Genomic DNA, 21,364 nt, shown 5'->3' on the forward strand with positions numbered 1-21,364 from the left:
GCAGAGACAGAAGCAGGCTCCATGCAGGGAGCGCAACGTGGGACTCGATCCCAGGTCTCCAGGATCACACCCTGGGCTGAAGGTGGCACTAAACTGCTGAGCCACTGGGCTGCCCTAAGAGAGTAGATCTTAAAAGTGATCACAAGAAAAACAATTCTGTTACTTTGTAAGGTGATGGATAACTAGACTTACAGTGGTGATTGTTTCAGTGGTCAAAGATTGTTTCAAAGGTCAAATCATTATGTTGTACAGCTGAAACTAATTTAATGTTAAATATCAGGTACACTGCAATTTTTTAAAAATACCTTTTTTAAAAAAAATAAAAGTGAAAACTGAAGCTCAGAAGGCTAATGGTGGGAAGATATGGGGACAGAATAGAAGTTTGTAACTTCCTGTCCCGTGCTGTCTTTGCAGTTCTATAAAGTCATGGCCATTTAATCACTGAAATGAAGGTTAAATACAGGGTCTCTTGGATAGATGTCTAGTTGACAGTCATCTCTCAGATTATAGGTACACAGGGAACATTTCAAGTGACACTTTACAATGGTCTGTGTTTAAAAACCTTCTCATTAAAGCACACACACACCCATACACACACATATACACACATACCCCACTGTCTTCTCTGGCTATCTTTCATACTGGCAGTGAGTGTTTTACCCAACCAAGAACCTCATGAACCACCTCTGCTCCTTTGGAAAGAGTGCTGACACCAGGAGGAGGACTGGAGTGCAGGGGAATCTCCACCTTCCCAGAAGCATCATCTCTGGCTCAGGGCACCCCTGGTATAGTGACTCCAGCCCTTGCTGGGCTGGCCCAAGAGTTGCTAGGGGTTGGGGGTGTGGAGATGGCAGGGAGGTGGGATACAATTCCTGCCTGAGCAAACCTGCATCCCAGAACTGCAGAGCCAGGTGGGAGGCTACTCTCCTCTCCCATCCTTCCTTCATCATCAGGGGAAGGCTGTAGAGCAACAAACGGCACATAATGCCCATCAGGTTCTGTAATGACATGAACTTCTGTGTTAGTTTCTGAGGGCTGCCGCAACAAATTATCATAAACTCAGAGGCTTAAGACAACAGAAATTTATTCTCTTATAGATCTAGAGCCTGGAAGTCTGAAACCAAGGTGCCAGCATGGCCACATTCCCTTCTAAGGCTCCGAGGAGAATCTGTGCCATACTGCTCTCCTAGCTCCTGGGGGTGGCCAGCTTTTCTTGGCGTTCCCTAGCTTGCAGGAAATCCCCTGGAATCACTAGTCTCAGCCTGTGTCACCCCATGGTTGCTTCTCCTCTGTGTTTCCAAATCCCTCTCTCCTTATAAAGATGCCAGTCATTGGATGGAGGGCCCACCTGAACCCGATATGAACTTGACCACATCTGCAAAGACCCTATTCCCAACTAAGGTCATGTTCACAGGTACCAGGGCTTAGGACTTCTCCCTGCCTTTCTGGGGATACCACTCAGCCCACAACATGCTCTTCTGTGCTGGCCTATCACTACTGACAGCAACTCACACATGCATGCACTTCAACCTCCTTGGTGTGCTTGTGGATGGATCCAAAGTAGATGGGGTGACCACTGTCCTGTTGTCCGGAATGAGAAAACTGCACAACAGTTTGCTCACTCCCCTACAGTCCACAGTATTTCTGGACATGTTAAGCTTCTCCTCCGTTTTAAACTCCTCATTCGATTTCCATTCCCAACTTTTGTTTTTCAATGCCTCTTACTTATATCCTGGCTCCAACATGCATAATAAATGAATGTGTCTGCAGGGTCATTTCAGCCACCAGTAAAGGCTTTTTTGCCAGCTCCCCAAAGCCAATGTGGAACTTAATCTAAACACAATCCTGAGATGTTTTGAAATGATGCAAAGCGGGAGTATAGAGGTCATGAAATAGTTACCATGAGCTACTGGGTTTTGAAGTACGCCTTAATTCCTAGAAAGTTTCCATTTATTCTTTGTTCATTTATATACATCATTAAGGTTGTAGACTTCATGTTAGGGAGTTGCTGAAATTGGGGATCATCTCCCTTGACTTTTGGAGTGAATACAATGTGGTTAACTCCAGCATTAGTGCAGAAGAGAGATCTCCGTGGGGCTCCAAGCATCCTTGCTGTTGATCAATCCTGGCTATGCTGCAGGGTAACGTTGGCTTCACACACAAATGTCTGTTTCAGCAGCGTTTACCCAGAGGAAAGCCCAATGGAGGCTGAGGATGACGCAGCACGACGGAGGCTGTCACTCAAAGAGTTCCAGGTAGTCGGGCGGCTCGTCCTGCTGACCACAGGGGTACAGAAGGAGCTCTTTCCCCAGGGAAGTTATGGGTTCCTCCTGTGAATCAGAAGGCAGAGATCAGACCAGGCTGGGGGGATGGGGAAGGGCAGGCTGTTAAGATACTGTAAATAATAATGCCATGCCCTTCCGGCCTCCTCAGAGTACAGAACTTGTTGTATACCCTTGATTTACATGGAGCTTTCTCGATTTATGACAATCTTAAAAGAGGTTTTTCCCATCTGCAAATTGCCATGTATGATTTTTCCCTCCTGGGCATGACTTCTACCCAAGAGAGGTCTCAGACGGGATCCGTCTGTGCACCGATGTTTAGTATCTTCTATGTTCTCTGCCTCAGCGGGTTCTCCCTGAATATCTGAGGAGGGACCAGGTTCCAGGATAAAGGAAATGCAGTTAAGAATCCAGAGTATCCGGAAGAATTATCAAAGACTAATCCCCCCATTACCCATTTCAATCTTTTTTCTTGTAATTGCCTTTCATTGCTAGGGCCGCCGAGGACGCCACCGCACAGTGTAGGCCATTTCACCTTGTGGTAGTCCACCAGCGCTGCCAGGGTGGCGTGCTGCAGCCGGTCCGCGCCCAGGAAGCTGTACGAGTCTGTAGAGGCATCTATGAGGAAATGCTTACAGCCCTCTGCAGACAGATAGGACAGGGCATAGCCTTTGATCCTCTCACTGACTCGGATCAGAAAGCTGCCCGGTACGCAGGTGCTCAGGAGCTCATTTGCTCTCTTCAATGTAAGAATCCCTGTAGAAAAGAAAAGCAGGTATTTCAGCCAAACCATTTTGAGAACCCTCTTCAGTTAATGTAGCTGTGTGGATAACATTTAGTTAAAAGTTAAGAGCAACTTCAAGTCCATTGGGACTTCTTTTTTTTTTTTTCTTAAATATTTTATTTATTCATGAGAGACAGAGAGACAGACAGAGAGAGGCAGAGACACAGGCAGGGGAGAAGCAGGCTCCATGCAGGGAGCCCGATGCGGAACTCGATCCCAGGACTCCAGGATCATGCCCTGGGCCGAAGGCAGGTGCCAAACCGCTGAGCCACCCAGGGATCCCTGCCATTGGGACTTCTTAAGCATATAGTACAATATCATTCATCTCCTGGTATTTGGTGACTGGGCAAGCAGGGGAAACGACAGAAGCCACTGGATAATATCAATGAGAGTGTTTAACCTTCAGAATATGTTTCCACCTGTGCCCTTGGTTATAACACCACAGATGTTTGACGGCTTCTGAATCTGGTAGGACCCTTTACAGGCATCCTGGAAGTGTTCAATTCTGGAAAGGGACTGGAAGGTGCCCTCCTCAGTTTATTAGTGAGGACTCTGTGGCCTGGAGAGTTATCCTACACGGTCTTAAACAGTGGTTCTCAACCAGGACACCGTCTGGAAATGTCATGGATAGGGGATGCCACTGGCATCCACTGCATAGAGGCCAGGGATGCTGCTAAACAGCCTACAGTGCATAGGACAGCTTCACACTCCAAAGAGTCATCCAACCCAAATATCAATAGTGCTGTGCTGAGGACCCCGGCTTAGAAGTCAGCAAGTTAAGAATAAAACCAGGAGGGACCCCTATCGACAAGTGCTTTCTACTCTAGCTACTCTTAAATGATGCTTCAGTGGCATTTAAAGGAATAAAAGTTTATATACATACATAAGGATTTATATATATGCTTCTATATTTATGTATTCATATATATTCAAAATAAAACTCTTCATATATATGAAGTTTTATATGTACATATAGTAGAGATGAATTCACACTAATTCAGACCAGCCTTTTCCCCAACTAGTCCAAACTCTCGAGCCTTCTTATTCCTAGTATAGTTCATCAGATGTATCAGTAATGCTGTGAGACATATAGGGAGTGTGCAAACATGTGTTGGAGAGATGGTGAAGTCATTCACTTATTCAAGTGAGCTCAGATTTGGGAGGAATGGCACTCTCCTAGTGATCCCTTTTGCCTCAGCAGACAGAAGCTCTTGCTTCTCATAATCCATGGTTTGTTCCATATTGATATTCTGTATCCTATTATTAGGGAAAAGCCAGGCAAACAATCTTCTGGTGAAAAGGCAATGGATAGATTATTATAGCCATTTATTCTTATTATTAGTAAAGTTAATTGAGAATTGAACCTTAAGTGTCCAGAGTAGGACATCAGATAAAAGCATCTCTATTTTCCAGGGCACCTGGGTGGCATCTCTATTTTCCAGGGCACCTGGGTGGCACAGTAGGTTGATCATCTGACTCTTGGTTTCAACTCAGGTCATGATCTCAAGCCCCACATTGGGCTCCCCACTCAGTGTGCAGTCTACTTAAGGTTCTCTCTCCTTCTCCCTCTGTCCCTCCTCTCTCTCTCACTCTCTCAAATAAATAAATCTTTTTTAAAAAGCATTTCTATTCTCTTTTTTGTAAACAGACCTTTAATAAAAGTGGGGATTTAAAAAAATCACCCATTCTCTCCCAGCCAATACCAACCAACTAATCCCCCTGCTTTCTCTTGTCCCATGTACCTTTCAGGGGGCCCCAGGGCCAATGCCTCAAAGTTATAGCGCTCAAGCCCTGTGAGGCTCAACCCCAGTGAAGCACCAGGATAGGAACTGGGGGTGCTGAAAATGCTTGACAGGTCCCCTCACTCACAGATAGGAAATATCCCTGAAAGAGAAGAAGAGTCATAGCCTCTCTTCTAGGGCCTCTAGCTCTACTGCACTGACGCCCAACAAGGTTACAGGTTACTGATGCCTGTGCATGATCTCCATTGTCTCTAGTTACCTTTCTGCCCCTTCCTTGAGGAGACTGAGCCAATGGAAACTGCAGCACCACTGATACTGAGTGAGCCTCTTGGGTCAGCTGCTGTCTTCTCCATGTTAGGCACTCAAATGATGCCCATATAAGTGCCAACAGATATGACTGCTGCTTCCATTGGTCTAGTTTAACCTTTCTAAACACACCTAATCCTACTGATCATTGCAGATGACAACCATAATCTGAAACAAGGCAACAGGTAACCAGCCTACCCAGGCACTAAACATGACTGAAGTTTCATGACTCTGTATTTGATTGTCTATGAAACCAGGGATATTTTTCACTGACACCGAAAACTCCCTTTCAGCGGTGAGGGGGCTCATAAACAATGAGTGAAGGAGAAGCAGCATTCTGGAAAAACTTCTTCCAGACTTCCCAACAGGCTAACTCTGAAATTCCAGGTTACTTCAACAGATTGGGTAGATGTTATAATTTATAACATCAGCATGTTATCCAGATGGATTTAGATCCTAAAATGAAAGCTATTCTGGAAACTTATAACCAAACCTGGGTTAAGTTAGGTTAAATTCCTCCTAAAATCAGGTCAGATAGTAGCTGTGAATCCAACTTCCCAAAAGCCTCTCAAACTGAAATTATTACCCATTACACACAGATCTTGGCACTGTGTAATATCCAGAGACACAAGAATACAATAAAATGATTTTGTGGCAAATCTTAAGTCATAATGGAGATTCGAATACAATCATTCTGACGTTTAGAAGTGAAGTGCTGTGGGGACCACACTTTGTTCTTTTTGCTTCACAACAGGATTATCATTCCTGAAGAGCATAGTCTTTTGGCTCATCTGATGATACTTGTCCTTGTACAATTTGTCATGATTCCATCGAAGGCAGGGAGGCCTGGCTATGATTGCTGCCAAGCAGTGAGCTTTGTCTGCATGCAGAGAGAATTCTTGAATACAAAGACAAAACCCAGTGTCAGACATTAATCTCTGTGCACAGGGCAATCTCCTTACCCTGGAGCATGACTCTAAGAATTCTGAAGCAGGAGTCTTCATCCAGCTCCCTATAGGCAGGGACGCCTCCAGGCAACCTTCCTCTGACCACCTTTCTGATCACACACATTATAAGAACCAAGCCCATGTGAGTTCACAGGAGGATTTCTGTGCTAGTGAAGAGGGGTAAATAAAAAGCTTTCTTTTATTTCATCAGTTTTTCAAATGAGCCAGATATTCAGCAATGCTCTATTTTAAGTTGAATCTGGGCAGGGTGTGTCAGAACTACTACAATCTGGAAGGAAGAAGATGTCACTGCATGCACAAGGTCTTACTGGGCAGCTTGTAGCTCTCAAACAGCCTGGGACAGAGCTGGCTAAAACCCCTGCGAGCCTGAACACCCAGCACAGAGGTTCACAACAGCAGGAATTGGGAGACAGCAGAAAGAAACGTCCCAGTTCTTTCTCTGAGTGATGCCAGAGCACTGTCTAGGACAGTACTGTTCCATAGAACGTTCTGTGGCATGGGAAATGTCTGGCTGGCCATATGGAGGCCATTAGCCCCATGTGACTATTGAGGGCCTGGAATGTAACTAGTGTCACTGAGGGACTCACCCTTTAATTTTATTTAATTTTAATTAATATTGGTTAAAGAGTCACATATAAATAGTGGCTACTGTATTAAACAGGGTGGCTTTAAACCCCCTGGAGTGAAGGTAGAGCTCCATGACAGGCCTAGGAGGACTATTTTTTTTACACAAAAGAGGGTGAACAGACCCTTCTATACTTGATATAACTTAGAAACCCCAGCATGGCCCTAGTTAGAAATCCAAGTGGCAGCTACCACCCTACAGAAGGAGGGCAGGTCTCCACCACTTCCTTCTGGAAAATGCCTACTTGTTCTCCAAGATGCAACTCCATAGCATGAAGCTTTCTGACTTCTCCCTGAGCAGTAAGTCAAGGTTGCTCTACACCTGGTTCCCATCTCCACCTGAGACTCACCTGGTCTACCCTAGGTCTCACCTGGTTCCCCCTCTATCATGGCATGTACAACCCACAGCTCTATCAGAGCACTCACAGTATATTCTACTCTGTTTCTCCTTGCCCCGCGTCCTTGTGCTCTCCTAGAGGCAACTACCGCATCTTATTTACTTCCACACTCGCAGCACCTGCCACTTACAAGATGCCCAGAAAAGATCTAATGAGTAATTTTGTCTTATCACCAAGCCAGAAACTTTCTTCTCTAGGACACTTCTATGCAACCACTGCCTCTAGTCTGAACATTGTTATGTATAGGGACAAGGGATATATACATTTCTCCAAGGCACTACCAACTTTGTTTATATGTGTACATTTGTATGACCTATTTACAGAATCTGGAAAATGCGTGTTTAAAAATAGATGAAAGGTAACCAAATAATAGTAGCATATAGAGTTCTTAATGTCTGTCTGGAACTCCTCAAATGGCACATTACTTCATTTAATCCTCAAAGCAGCCGGATGAACAAGGACTGTTCCTACTCTGAAATCTCAGATGAGCAAAACCTGCATGAGAGAGAGTTCACAATGTGCTTCAGGTCACTTAGGCAGGCCAGAAAAAGCATTGGTCTTGAACCCAAGCAGTCTGACCCCAGAGTTCAGGCTCTCTCCTACTCAACCAAAATACTACCCCTGTGTACTAGCATTTCATGCTGCTCACTGTGCCTCCATTTACTATCTCATTTAATTCTCAGACAACTCAAAATAAACAGAACTGCTATTACTACCATTGTCATGCAGATGGGAAAACTGAAGGAGAAGAGGTATATGCTCTAGGTTATAGGTTTAGTTTAGTGATGGTTTCAAGTTTCTTGTCTTTCACTCAAGCATTTTGTTTTTTAACCCCACTGGGCTCATGAATTTTTCCTGAAATTGGCTGAAAATAAATTATGAATATTTATTTCACAAAGAGTTGTTCGTTTCTGACCTGGGCAACATAGAGTAGGGGTGGGGGTGGGTTAGAGGGAAAGAGAGAATCCGAAAGCAGACTCCTCATTGAGCACAGAGCCCAACACAGGGCTCAATCCCAGGACCCTAAGAGCATGACCTGAACTGAAATCAAGAGAAAGACACTCAGGTGACTGAGCTCCCCAGGTCCTCTGACCCAAGCAACATAAAGATGATGCATTTTTCAGTGATTACTTAAGTATAGTCACCTGGATGCAGAATCATACATCAGTGACCTATGCCACCTCCCCTAAGCTCAGGATTCCTGGTTCCAGGGACTGAGAAGCCCCTGAGCAAGACAGGCTTCAGCATTCTCCTTGACCATGCAACAGTCTGCTGAGAGCTGTCTGGGGGCTGCCCTTCCAGAGCTCTGCCAAGAAGTTCTCATTCCTTCTTTTGTCATTTGTCATTCTCTGCTACTTGGGCTGCCCAGAATACCCTGCAGGGAGGAGACAGCGCTAAAATAACTTTCATGAAGGAACTCATCTCCACTGTTAAGGTGAGCTCAAAGTCTTACATTGCAAAGTGCCTAGATTATGGGTGAAAAAAGAAAAAAAGAGTTTTATTTTATTTTAAAGAGTTTATTTATTTATTTGAGAGAGAGAGAGAACACAAGCAGGGGGAGTGGCAGAGAGAGAAGCAGGCTCCCCACTGAGCAGGGAGCCTTATGTGGGGCTCAATCCCAGGACCCTGGAATTATGACCTGAGCCAAAGGCAGATGCTTAACTGACTGAGCCACCCAGGTGCCCCAGAAAGCTGAGTCTTAGAAGAACTTATTTCCAAGTAGCAACCCTGCCAGATGCACACATTATCCACAGGAGGTCTTAATGTTGGACATGAGCTCTATATTTTCCCACTTTAGCTCTTATTTTATGCCTTTTTTTTTTTTTTAAGCTCCCTAGTACCTAAAGGAAGTACTTTCAGAGAAGCTCTGGGACCTGTACTAGATCCTGTATATGGAGGGAGATCCACTATCACATCGAGCTTCATCCTTGAGGTCTCCGGCCCTTTGAGATGAGGAAAAGTAGAGCTTTCGAAGTTATTCATAATGTTTCCTTAATGAATCTAGAATTAAAATTACATCACTTGTTCTTTCTTCATTACCTTAATGGCTAACACTTATTAATTAGGGCTTACTGTGTGTCACATTCGGCACTAAGTACTTCACATACATTAGCTCACAAACCTTTTGAATGATTCTATGAGGCAGGTAATATCATTGTCTGCATTACATAGAAGTTCAAAAGTCATGTGACTTGTCTGAGGGCGCAGAACTGGCTGGTGGGAGCTGGGACTTGGCCCTGGAGATGTGCTCTTAACCACTATCCTCTGCTGTGTCCTTGCCCAACATAGAGAAAGAGTGTCCATGTTTTATAATCAAACCATGTGATGACAAAGAAACTCTGGCAATAAGAGTACAGATCAAAAGTACTTCTCGGGCAGCCCGGGTGGCTCAGTGATTTAGTGCTGACTTCAGCGCAGGGCCTGATCCTGGAGTCCCAGGATCAAGTCCTACGTCGGGCTCCCTGCATGGAGCCTGCTTCTCCCTCTGCCTGTCTCTGCCTCTCTGTGTCTCTCATGAAAAAATAAATAAAATCTTTAAAAAAAATAAAAAAATAAAAGTACTTCTCTAAATACCAGAATCCCCCTTTCCATAAAAAATCTGAAGTCAAACCCCCAAAGCAAGTCACCTTCTTTTGCCCCTCATCCATCCAGTCTGTCCTTCCTTTGTCTGCGGGTTCTGTCTTGGTCGCTCCAAGAACAGAGAGTGAAGCCACAAGACTGAGCCCTGGGCATCAGTAATGGGAAGCGTGGGGCACCTGGCACAAGCAGGCCATGTCACTCAGTGGCTGGCAGCACTAGGGTGAGGACTCAAGGGCATTATTTTAAAAACTCAAGTAAGCAAGGCCTTTAGGATTAATGTACTATTCCCAACATTAATGGAAATACATACTAATGTTTGTGCAGCCAGTTTGCTGCACTGGGTAATTTATGAGAAAAGTCAAGGTCTTCCAGAAAAAAAACCCCACAATAGTGCATAGTATTTGCTGCAGAAAAATGATCTCTTTTCAAGACTGAATAAACGTATATAAGAGGGTAATAAAGAGGTAATAAATGTTACCCTCTCTATGTTTCCTCTGCAGATACTTGGGAAATCTGAACAAATGCTAAGCAGTCAGATAAGAGAACTACATAGAATAATTCAAAGTGCTTTCATGATTACTGTAGATGAAGTCTTTGTGCTAGAATGTAGGCAGATGCCCAGGCTCCATGCTAAAGCGATGGCGATCCCTCTCCAGGGTAGGACAGGGACTGCCGGGGAAGGGACCTGCAGTTGTCCTTCCTGCCACTCACAGTGACTAGGAGTCCTGCTGCTGGCCACATGAAGCCTAGGAATCACATGAGGCCAGATGTGCTTAGTAAGACAGAAGCTTGAAAGGCTCCCTGTGAGCTTGACGGCCCCACAATTAAGAAATCGCCACCCCTCAGCCAAAAAGTTGAAGGACAGATATCACTATGAGTGCCAGTTCCCAGGTTCATTAACATTTTAGCCTGAAGGAAATCCTGGGCAGCTTCTGTGATGCTCTGTGTGTGCAATGTCTCCTGTGTGTGCACTCGCCCTGGGGGGCCAGGGCCCCAGCGGCAGGGGCTGTGGGCTGGCAGGTGCCCTTGGAGTGGGAGCCAGGACTCCACCTGGACGGGCCGGCATGGCTCAGGGAACTGAAGTCCCAGAGAGCAGCTGCCTCCACAGAAACACCCAGCACCTGCTCTCTAAGGAGAAGGAAACGTTGGAGGGATGTGTCAAAAATGGAAGCATTCAAAATAGCTTCAGTGTGAACTATACTGAAATCCCACAGGTGTGTAAGGGATTTGCTTTTTAAGTAGCTTAAAATATAAAATATTGGGACTAAAGAATTTAGAGGCAGGTTCAATTATAAACCATGACAGAAAAAGATATCCACAAAGAAATGGATCAGGATGGAAACATTTCAGCAGCAGGCTAATTATATCCATATTTGAATAAGGAAATATGCATTACATTACATTTCAGAGGAGTAATGATCGACTATTGATGCGAAAAGCAAATACGCCAATTCTCTAACAACAGAAGCAATTAGAAAATTTCTAAATCAGAAATTTGTTTATCTACTATTGCTGGATAAACCACCTTCCTCCTCCCATCCCCTGGTGAATTCTAAGCTCCTAAACACTGTCATATATTCAGAGGAGATGGGATATGCTAATGGAGAGAATGAAGAAATGAGTCTGTGGGTTTCTGAACAGGCTTTCAAACTTCAATTTTATCTATTTGTTGGCTCTTTGCTTGAAAAAGTGTAAAAAAAGCATGTTAGTGAGTACAGTTACTTATATATCTGCACATTCTGGATACTCATAATCAGGAACCACAGTAAGTAATATGACTTTTCAAGACATTAAATTTAGCCACAAGGACTCTCCAACACTCATCTCCACTGTACAAACATTCTGCAACATAACGGGTGTCTTAAAGACTGCTATAATACGGTGACCAGATGGAAGAAGAAAATGAATAGAAACAAGGACTGTATTTCAGGGTCAAGAGAGTCTAACAGGATGCGAGAAGGGGGACAAAGGGAAAAGAAAACAATCCTTCTTAAGGAAACAAAACCAAACAGACTTAATTACAGTATTCAGAAGATTTTAAATCTAGAGAATAGAAGAGTTTATTGTAGCAAGTCTAGGACTCACCCCCATCTCACCACACCTTCCCTCCCAAACTTGACAGGCCATGTTCTGTTCAACTTTTCCAAACAACTTAATTCCCTGTTTTGCAGTTGTCCTTTTGTCCTTCCAAATTCCTGTTGCCTTCTGGGGTGACCTCTTGGGTTCTGGGATTTTTAAGGACAGGCCCTAAATAAATACTTGTCAAAAGAGCAGAGGCCAGTTTTAGCAGTAATTAAGATCCATTTTATTGAAGTGCCACTTATTCCTTGTATATGGTATTGTCATGATGCTGTTACGACAATATTTGTGGCAAGATGAGGATTTTAATAATGAAGAGAAAGGTGGAGAGAACAGGAAGGGCAAACTTACTCTTTAGATGTTCAGTTCTGGTAAGTCATAATAACAGAAACACTATGTACCAGGCACTGTGGTAAGCACATTAAATATATTAGCTGATTTGCTTTAAAAAAAAAACAAACTACTCTACAGTATAGATATTATCATCCCTGTTTTTAAAGAGGAGAGCATGGGATGCATGAGTGGCTCAGTGTTTGAGCGTCTGCCTTTGGCTCAGGTCATGATCACGGGTCCTGGGACTGAGTCCTGCATCGGACTCCCCACAGGGAGTCTGCTTCTCCCTCTGCCTCTGCCTCTCTCTGTATCTCTCATGAATAAATAAAATATTTTTTTAAAAAAATAAGTAAATAAAGAGAACATAGCTCAAACCTAGGTGATCTGGACTTGGGAGTCTTGTGCCAAACCTATACCACACAGTTGACCCTCAAACACCACAGGCTTGAACTGTGTGGGTCCCTCATATGTGGATTTTTAGAAATAAATATAATACTGTAAATGTATATTCTCTTATGATTTTCTTAATAATGTTTTCTTTTCTCTAATTTATTATAAGAATATAGTACGTAATACACAGAACATGCAAAATATGTGTTGACTGTTGATGTTATTAGTAAGGCTTTTGGTCAACGGTGGGTATTTGTCATTAAGTTTCTGGGAAGCCAAAATTTATTTGTGCATTTCCAACTGTGCAAGGAGTTGGCACCTCAACTTCTACATTGTTCAAGGGTCAACTGCACTATCTTTCTATAGTAAGAGCTAGGAAAACTGTACTTCTTGGGCTTTATATTTTTTAAAAATCAGCTTGAGATATGATTTTTATGTACAATAAAATTTACCAATCTTAAGTGTGTAAATGATCAACTTTGACAAATGTATGCAGTTAGGTAACCACTACCACAATCATAATATAGATTCCATTTCTATTATTTTAAGCCCTTGTGGCCTTGGAGCACTGTATTAAAGATCTGAATGTTACATATCTGCTTCTTGAAATTCTACCTGAGAGTGAGCAAAATAGTGTCTGGACAAAAATGTGCTTTTTCTTTATTCTCATAGGTGGGGGATGGGACAAAACTTATGCTGCATGAAGGTTTCTTCACACTTTTACTTCACCACAGACTGAGATTTAGTGAACACATCCATTTATTAGAGAAACATATCTCTGTGGTATTATTGTTCACTGATTTATATTTAAGTTATATAAAAGGCATGACACGGGTGTTCCCCCTATTAATGGTCAGATATGCTGGGGATTTGAAGTTAAATAGATCTGGCTCTGAATATTGACACTAATGGTAGAAGCCTAAAAAGAACTTAACATCTTAGTTCCTTGGTTCTTATTCCATAAAGTAGGAATAAAAGTTACTTTCTTTAAAGTGCTCGATGTAATGCTTGGCACATGGGACCCTCAAAAAATTACAGCTCCAACAAAATATAATACATATATTATAACATACTGCACAATTGGTAAAATGAATGAGCCAGTCTACATTTATAAACAAAGACAAATCTACATAACATAATGTTGGAAGAAAATTCAAGTTGCAGAGGAAGGCCTATAGCATGACACTATGTAAATGTTAAACACAATATTGCATGTTTTATAGAAGCAGATATATGTGTTTTATATATATTTCAATATATTTTACAAAAATGCACACATACATACATATGTAATGAGAGTATAAAAATATGGATGAAAAAAGACAACAAAAGAGTGGTTCACCCCTGGGAGAGAAGTAAGTAGAGTCAATAAGGAAATAAAAGAGAGGGCCTTCATTCTTTAGGGCTTTATTTCTTCATAAGAAAAACAGATATGAAGTAACTATGGCTTCTAACATTTATTGTATCCTGGAAAGTAGATATAACATTTGTTACATCACTGGTGTAATAGACTCCTTTGTACTCTCTGTTTGTTCAAAATATTCCATGATCAAAAAAATTATGTTTTATATGAAGGGTGAGAACCCCTCCATAGTGTAGGTAGGCCTCATCCAATCAGCTGAAGGCCTTAAAAAAATACTGACTGACCTTCCCTGAGCAAGATGGATTCTGCCAGAGTTCAGCCTTTGGACTCGGGCTGCTAGTCTTCCCTGTGTCTCCAGCCTGCTAGCCCACCCAACAGATTTGGGACCCATCAGGCCTCCAGGCATGTGAGCCATCTCCTTAAGATGCTGACATAGAAGGATCTTCAGCAAAGGCCCTACAAAAGGGGCCAGTGTGGTGTGTCAGGGACAGAACAGGAACATGTGATGGAAAGCAATGATCAAGGTAGGGTTCTGTGGGGAATGTGGTTTGAGATGGAGCTGCACCAAAAACGGCAGTGAAAGTTGAGACCCCATGGCCTCTGTGAAAAAAGCTTCCTGAGAGAGTAGTGGGGAGACCACATATCTAGATGTGCTTGAGATCGTCAAAAGATGCTCACAAAGTAGAGTTCAGCACTGCATTTCAGAATCTCTCTTGCACTTGGGATTCTCCAAGTTCTTACATCTAGGAGATCAGAGGAAATGCCTTACTTTACTGCCTGCTGAAGTGGCACCCAGGGCCAGGTATTTGCCTTGTCATGACCCCGAGTGGGAAAGGAAACTTGACACATCGATGTGGGGTCTCTGCTCTTCTTTGCCATCACACTGTTGTTAGTGCTTCCTGGGGTCTTGTCCTTGGTCTTCTCTTATTCCTTCCAGTTCACTCCTGGAAAATGTCATCCCCTCCCATGCTTTTCATTGTGTACTGATGACTCCAATCTATTATCTCTAGAACTGATCTGTTAATCCAATTACCAAATGGATATTTTCACATGACTGCCCCAAAGACATTTCAAACTCATGATATCCCAAATAAGCTCATTGTCTCTCCTCTTTTTCTCCCCTTAATTTCCTGATACTGCTGTGTTCCTTCTTCTAACTTATAGCATGCCACCTTTCACCAGCCCCACACACCAGAGACCAGTAATCTTCAGTTCCCTTGTCCTTTTCTAACCATTCCCATCCTGTCTAAAGCTAATGAAAAGAAAAGGGTAAAAGTGTGAAATTCCATGGGGAAAAATTAGCTGACCAAAACAGTAACATAAGAAAAGCAACTTTTGGGGGCGCCTGGGTGGCTCAGTAGGTTATATGTCTGCCTTTGGCTCAGGTTATGTTCCTGGAGTACTGAGATCGAGCCTCGCATTGGGCTCCCCGCTCAGTGGAGAGCCTGCTTCTCCTCTCCCTCTGCCTGCCACTCCCCCTGCTTGTACATACTTTCTGTCAAATGGATAAATAAAAATCTTGAAAGCGGTAGGGGCAGCGCCTGGGTGGCTCAGTTGGCTACTCATCTGCTTTGGCTCACACCATGATCCTAGAGTCCCAGGATTAAGCCCCGTGGAATCTGCTTCTCTCTCTCCCTCTGCCCCTCACCATACTCATGCTGTCTTGCTCACTCACTCTCTGCCTCCCAAATAAATAAAATCTTAAAAAAAAAAAAAAAAAACCACCAAAAAACAAAGAAAGGCAACTTATGGAGTGTATGATAATGGAAGATGGTAAACCAATATAGAAGAACTACCAATCTATTATTTCAAACAGAGCTCATGATCAATAAACAATTATATTTCAAAAATATTAAGATATGTGACCAATAAGTTATTATATGTAAAACTCAACTTATTTTTTAACCAAAGCTCCAACTGGATTTTTAGTCCAAATTTCTCTTCCTAGCTTTAAGCAACTATTTCAAATGGAGTTGCCTGTCAAAGTACCAGGATTTTTAAACATCAACCAACATTTTAAATTTCTCATTTCCTATTGTTAGAATGACCTACTAGGCTTGTAATCAAGAATAATGACATCTTCTGTCCAAAGACACAGAAACGATAAAGTACTGACTTTGTCAGAGCTTATCTTAAAAAGGGGGGGGGGGGAAAGGCAACATGAAACATTCCTCTTCTGACACTGATGTCACTCTTTCAATGTCTTCTTTTCTTTTTTAAAGACTTTATTTATTTATTCATGATAGACACAGAGAGAGACGCAAAGACTTAGGCAGAGGGAGAAGCAGGCTCCCTCCTGGGAGCCCGATGTGGAGCTTGATCCCTGGACCCTGGGATCATGACCTGAGCTGAAGGCAGACACTCAGCCCCTGAGCCACCCAGGGGCCCCTCTTCCAATGTCTTCTGAAGGGAAGAATGGAAAGGAAGGAGGCTCATGACTCAGTCCTAAGAGGGAGAGGTGCTCCTCTGGGGTCACTAAAGCCTGAATCACCAAAGAACATGTATTTTCAAGGAAAGCTAGACAGTTCCATAGTGATCTGACTTAAAAGCAGCCCATTAACAGAAAGCCCACTATAAATAATTTTTTTCTTTTTAGAAGGTTGCCATGTTGTTTGTTTGGGAGCCTATTTTTGAGGGTATATTTATGTATGACATGATACTCACTAAGAGAGAAGCCTTCAACATGATTCAAACCAAGATACCCTTTAGGACAAATGTGCTCTGTGAGAGAATCTTATTTTTGTTCTAAAGCACTTTTGTTGTACATAGAGCCATTCAATCCAATTCAACCACAGACCCTTAAAGAAGCCAACTGAAGCAAGAAACCACTTCTTTGCCTGAAGTCCAAGAAACTGAGAAGACAGTGAACTGTGTGCTGGCTAGACAGAGGGCTTGAATAAATCCAGTTTCTGGGGTCATATTAAGAAATGGTTTAGGGGATCCCTGGGTGGCTCAGCGGTTTGGCGCCCGCCTTCAGCCCAGGGCGTGATCCTGGAGTCCCTGACCGAGTCCCACCCACATCGGGCTCTCTGCATGGAGCTTGCTTCTCCCTCTGCCTGTGTCTCTGCCTCTCTGTCTCTATCTGTGTCTCTCATGAATAAATAAATAAAATCTTAAAAAAAAGAAGAAATGGTTTATTAGGTAGTATCTGCTCAGGTTCCAACAAACACACCTGGCAGTGTGTTTTGTTTTGTTTTGTTTTTTTGCATGTTAATAAGAATGCATCTAATTTTATTTTTCAATCATCAAGGAAAAGAGAAAATCTACAGCACTGTGAGCCTTTTGGAGAAAGGTGCTTTTAAAATACAAGGTAATACTGTCATTATTGTTCTCATATCATCACTACCCTTGCTCATTTGGTCAACAGAGGTTCCTCACCGTTTCCTTCCTTTAAATTCCATCACATTCTTGTTCTCATTACCCTGAGAAGCAAAACATTACATTTTGTGGGAGCATATTAAGCAAAGTTCAATTCCCAGTTGTTCGGAGTGAATGATAATTTGGACCAAGGATAGAGTAGGCATTTTTAGGCAATTTGCATTATCAAGGAAGAGGATAAAAAAGTGCTCGTAGGATGTTTCCTTAGCCTCCCAAGGAAAGCTATTGACCAGTGAACTTGCAAGTATTTTTCTGGCCAATGGTATAACCCTGTATGTGCTTGTATGGGGAGGAGCTGGAAAACTGAGGAGACCAAGGTCTGGTTGGATCTCCCTGACAAATGCAAAATCTGGGCAGTTCATAGTAATCTGAATTCCTTTTTCCCCTCAGACTTATTTCCTCATCCCAAACCCATCTTGATTTCAAGCACATTAAATTAACCCAGCACATTAAATTATCTCCAACAAAGATAGAAACTTTTCAGATCTCTTCTGAGTTCTTCTTTTTCTAAGTTTTGAGATCATGGTTTCAAGAGTCTTAACAGGTAAAGGCAAATTATAGGATTTGTAATAAACGATTTGTAGTATTATTGAAGCATGCCCAACCTTCAGTGCTACATTCTCTGTCCTTTTTGTGCCCTCCCTTGTAGCAACCTGGTGTGACTCTCTTCCTTTAGTTGGTCCCTAATGTATTCCTAGTTTCTGGCACAGACACATAACTCCTACCTTCACCTCTATACTTTGTTTTCTCATGGTTGATGGGAGAATGCTTTTTCCATGATGTTGGATAGAATAAGCCTTAGAATATCAAAGAAGAGTCTGTTTGCTATGGAGGGGGTACTCATGTTCTGGAGGGAGAATTGGCCCAGGAAAGAGATCATGTGGCTCCAAATTTCAGCTTGAACAAAGGCTTCCCAAGCCTGGTCAAAGACCTGAAAATGCCACCTCCCTTTTATGCTCCCTGCCTCGACTTTGTCACTAAGGTGGTAGAGGCGTTGATGCTGGTCAGAGGCCGCTGCCTCCTCCAGCAGAGCATAAGATGATGACCTTTCATTTCAGTATTCCTAGTTTACACTCTTTTTACAGAGTTTTCATTTAAATTCCAGTTAGTTAAGATACGGTGTGATATTAGTTTCAGGTGTACAGTATAGTGATTCAGCACCTCCACACATCATCCTGTGCTCAGCACGCCAAGCACCCTCCATAATCCCCGTCACCTGTTCTCCCATCCTCCCACCACCTCCCCTCTAGCAACTATCAGTGTGTTCTTTTTTTTTTATAATAAATTTATTTTTTATTGGTGTTCAATTTACCAACATACAGAATAACACCCAGTGCTCCTCCTGTCAAGTGCCCCCCTCAGTGCCTGTCACCCAGTCACCCCCACCCCCCGCCCTCCTCCCCTTCCACCCCCCCTAGTTCGTTTCCCAGAGTTAGGAGTCTCTCATATTCTGTCTCCCTTTCTGATATTTCCCACTCATTTCTTCTCCCTTCCCTTTTATTCCCTTTCACTATTATTTATATTCCCCAAATGAATGAGAACATACACTGTTTGTCCTTCTCCAATTGACTTACTTCACTCAGCATAATACCCTCCAGTTCCATCCACGTTGAAGCAAATAGTGGGTATTTGTCATTTCTAATGGCTAATATTCCATTGTATACATAGACCACATCTTCTTTATCCATTCATCTACCTGGCAGTGTGTTTAATGCTTAATGGAAGCTTAGATAAAAGTAACAGAATTGGGGGCGGGGCAAGATGGTAGAGGAGCAGGGTCCCCAAGTAACCTGTCCCCACTAACTTACCTAGATAACTTTCAAATTATCCTGAAAACCTACGAATTCGACCTGAGACTTAGAGAGAATATCTGGAACGCTACAGAGAGAGGAGTCTGCACTTCTAACAAGATAGGAAGGCGGAAAAAATAATAATAATAAAGAATCAAGTGGGGGAGGGGCCCGCAAGGAGCTGGGCCGGCGGCAGAGGAAAGCCCAGTGCCGGAGAAGCAGGAACTTTAAAAACTCTGCACTGGATTCTTCCCAGACAGAAAGACGCTTAGCAGGGAAACCCGGCAGAACCACAGGAGGGGCAGTGGAGCCTCCAGTCTCCTGGGGTCACTAACAGAGGAGGTGCGCCCAGGGGAGCACGCGCCGCAGACCGCAGGCCGAGCTCGGTCAAGGGCTGGAGCGCACGCGGCGGGGCCTCGGGGAGCAGCTCAGGTAGGGGCTCCCCGCGGAGGGTCTGCGCCCTGCTGCCTCCAGGAGCCCCGGCCCCAGAGCGCGATTCCAGCAGCACAGGCCCCGGATCCCAGGGCGCTGGAGCAGACACAGCTAGTGATCCTGCGCTCCCCCAGGGGACAGGAGGAGGGGGGGAGGGCACAGGACAGCGAGGACTCTCCTGCCGTAGGGCGCCCCCAAGCTGTGCAGATCAGCATCCACTGCCACCCCAGGGAGTATCCAGGCCGGTGTGGACTGGGAGCTGCAGCAGTTACTACGAGAACTGACTCCAGAGCTGGAAGGCTGGCCGCTGCCAGTGTGGTTTTTCCTCCTGGTATCACCGTGTGCCTGGGATGTAGTGGAGCCTCCAGGGGAACAGCGGCCTCACAGGATAAACAGCTCCCACTGAGCCATGCACCTGGCAGGCAGGGGGCAGGGCAGCTCCCCCAGGTACACACACCTGAGAATCAGCACAGCAGGCCCCTCTCCCAGAAGACCAGCTAGAAGGGCAGGAAAGAGCAAGTTCTTGATGGAGCAGCACTGGAAAGCTCCAGGGGGAAGACGAGGGATTTACAGTATATAGAACCAGAGGGTACCCCCTTTCTTTAAAACTTTTTTTCCTTCCTTTTTCCAGTACAACTCGTTTTTAGCCACTCTGCACTGAGCAAAATGACTAGAAAGAAGAACTCACCACAAAAGAAAGAATAAAAAACAGTACTCTCTGCCACAGAGTTACAGAATTTGGATTACAATTTGATGTCAGAAAGCCAATTCAGAAGCACAATTTTAAAGCTACTGGTGGCTCTGGAAAAAAAAGCATAAAGGATTCAAGAGACTTCATGACTGCAGAATTTAGATCTAATCAGGCTGAAATTAAAAATCAATTAAATGATATGCAATCCAAACTGAAGGTCTTAATGATGAGGGTTAATGAAGTAGAAGAATGAGTGAGTGACATAAAAGACAAATTAATAGCAAGGAAGGAAGCTGAGGAAAAAAGAGACAAAAGACCTTGAGGAAAGGTTAAGGGAAATAAATGACAGCCTCAGGGAAAAATCTACGTTTAACTGGGATTCCAGAGGGCTCTGAGAAGGACAGAGGACCAGAAAACATATTTGAACGAATCATAGCTGAGAACCTCCCTAATTTGGCAAAGGAAACAGGCATTCAGATCCAGGAGATAGAGAGATCCTACCTAAAATCAATAAAAACTGTTCAACACATCGACATTCAATAGTGAAACTTGCAAATTCCAAAGATAAAGAGAAAATCCTTAAAGCAGCAAGAGACAAGAGATCCCTAACTTATATGGAGAGAAATATTAGTTTAACAGCAGACCTCTCCACAGAGACCTGGCAGGCCAGAAAGGGCTGGCAGGATATATTCAGGTCCTAAATGAGAAGAACCTGCAGCCAAGAATACTTTATCCATCAAGGCTCTCATTCAGAATAGAAGGAGAGATAAAGAGCTTCCAAGATAGGCAGAAACCAAAAGAATATGTGACCACCAAACCAGCTCTGCAAGAAATATTAAGGGGGACTCTGTAAAAGAAAGAGAAAGTCCAAGGAAACAATCCACAAAAACAGGGGCTGAATAGGTATTATAATGACACTAAATTCATATCTTTCAATAGTAACTCTGAACATTAATGGGCTTAATGATACCATCAAAAGATGCAGGGTTTCAGACTGGATAAAAAAGCAAGGCCCATCTATTTGCTGTCTACCAGAGACTCATTTTAGACCTAAGGACACCTACAGCCTGAAAATGAAAGGTTGGAGAACCATCTGCAAATGGTCCTCAAAAGAAAGCTGGGGTAGCAATCCTCATATCAGATAAATTAGTGTTTATCCCAAAGACTGTAGTAACAGATGAAGAGGGACACTATATCATACTTAAAGGATCTATCCAACAAGAA

At 43.4% G+C, this 21,364-nt stretch overlaps 1 protein-coding gene across 7 annotated transcripts in view; it reads right to left on the minus strand.

Moving 5' to 3' along the window:
• Positions 1 to 1,067: 1,067 nt before the first annotated feature.
• The window catches only part of SH2D4A (SH2 domain containing 4A), a 68,614-nt gene continuing 48,317 nt past the window's right edge, over positions 1,068 to 21,364 (minus strand). For 6 of the 7 annotated variants that reach the window (XM_041752945.1, XM_041752944.1, XM_041752942.1 and 3 more), the window contains 2 exons: positions 2,818 to 3,038; positions 1,068 to 2,330 (listed from right to left, as the gene is read on the minus strand). In XM_041752945.1, coding sequence (XP_041608879.1) covers positions 2,238 to 2,330; positions 2,818 to 3,038 — 314 coding nt within the window. In that variant the 3' untranslated portion in view covers positions 1,068 to 2,237. Of the gene's footprint in view, positions 2,331 to 2,817; positions 3,039 to 21,364 lie in introns of those variants that run through there. The other variant, XM_041752941.1, reaches the window with a different exon arrangement.

This window comes from Vulpes lagopus, chromosome 4 (genome assembly GCF_018345385.1).
Source record: "Vulpes lagopus strain Blue_001 chromosome 4, ASM1834538v1, whole genome shotgun sequence".
In the NCBI taxonomy this organism is placed as follows: domain Eukaryota; kingdom Metazoa; phylum Chordata; class Mammalia; order Carnivora; family Canidae; genus Vulpes; species Vulpes lagopus.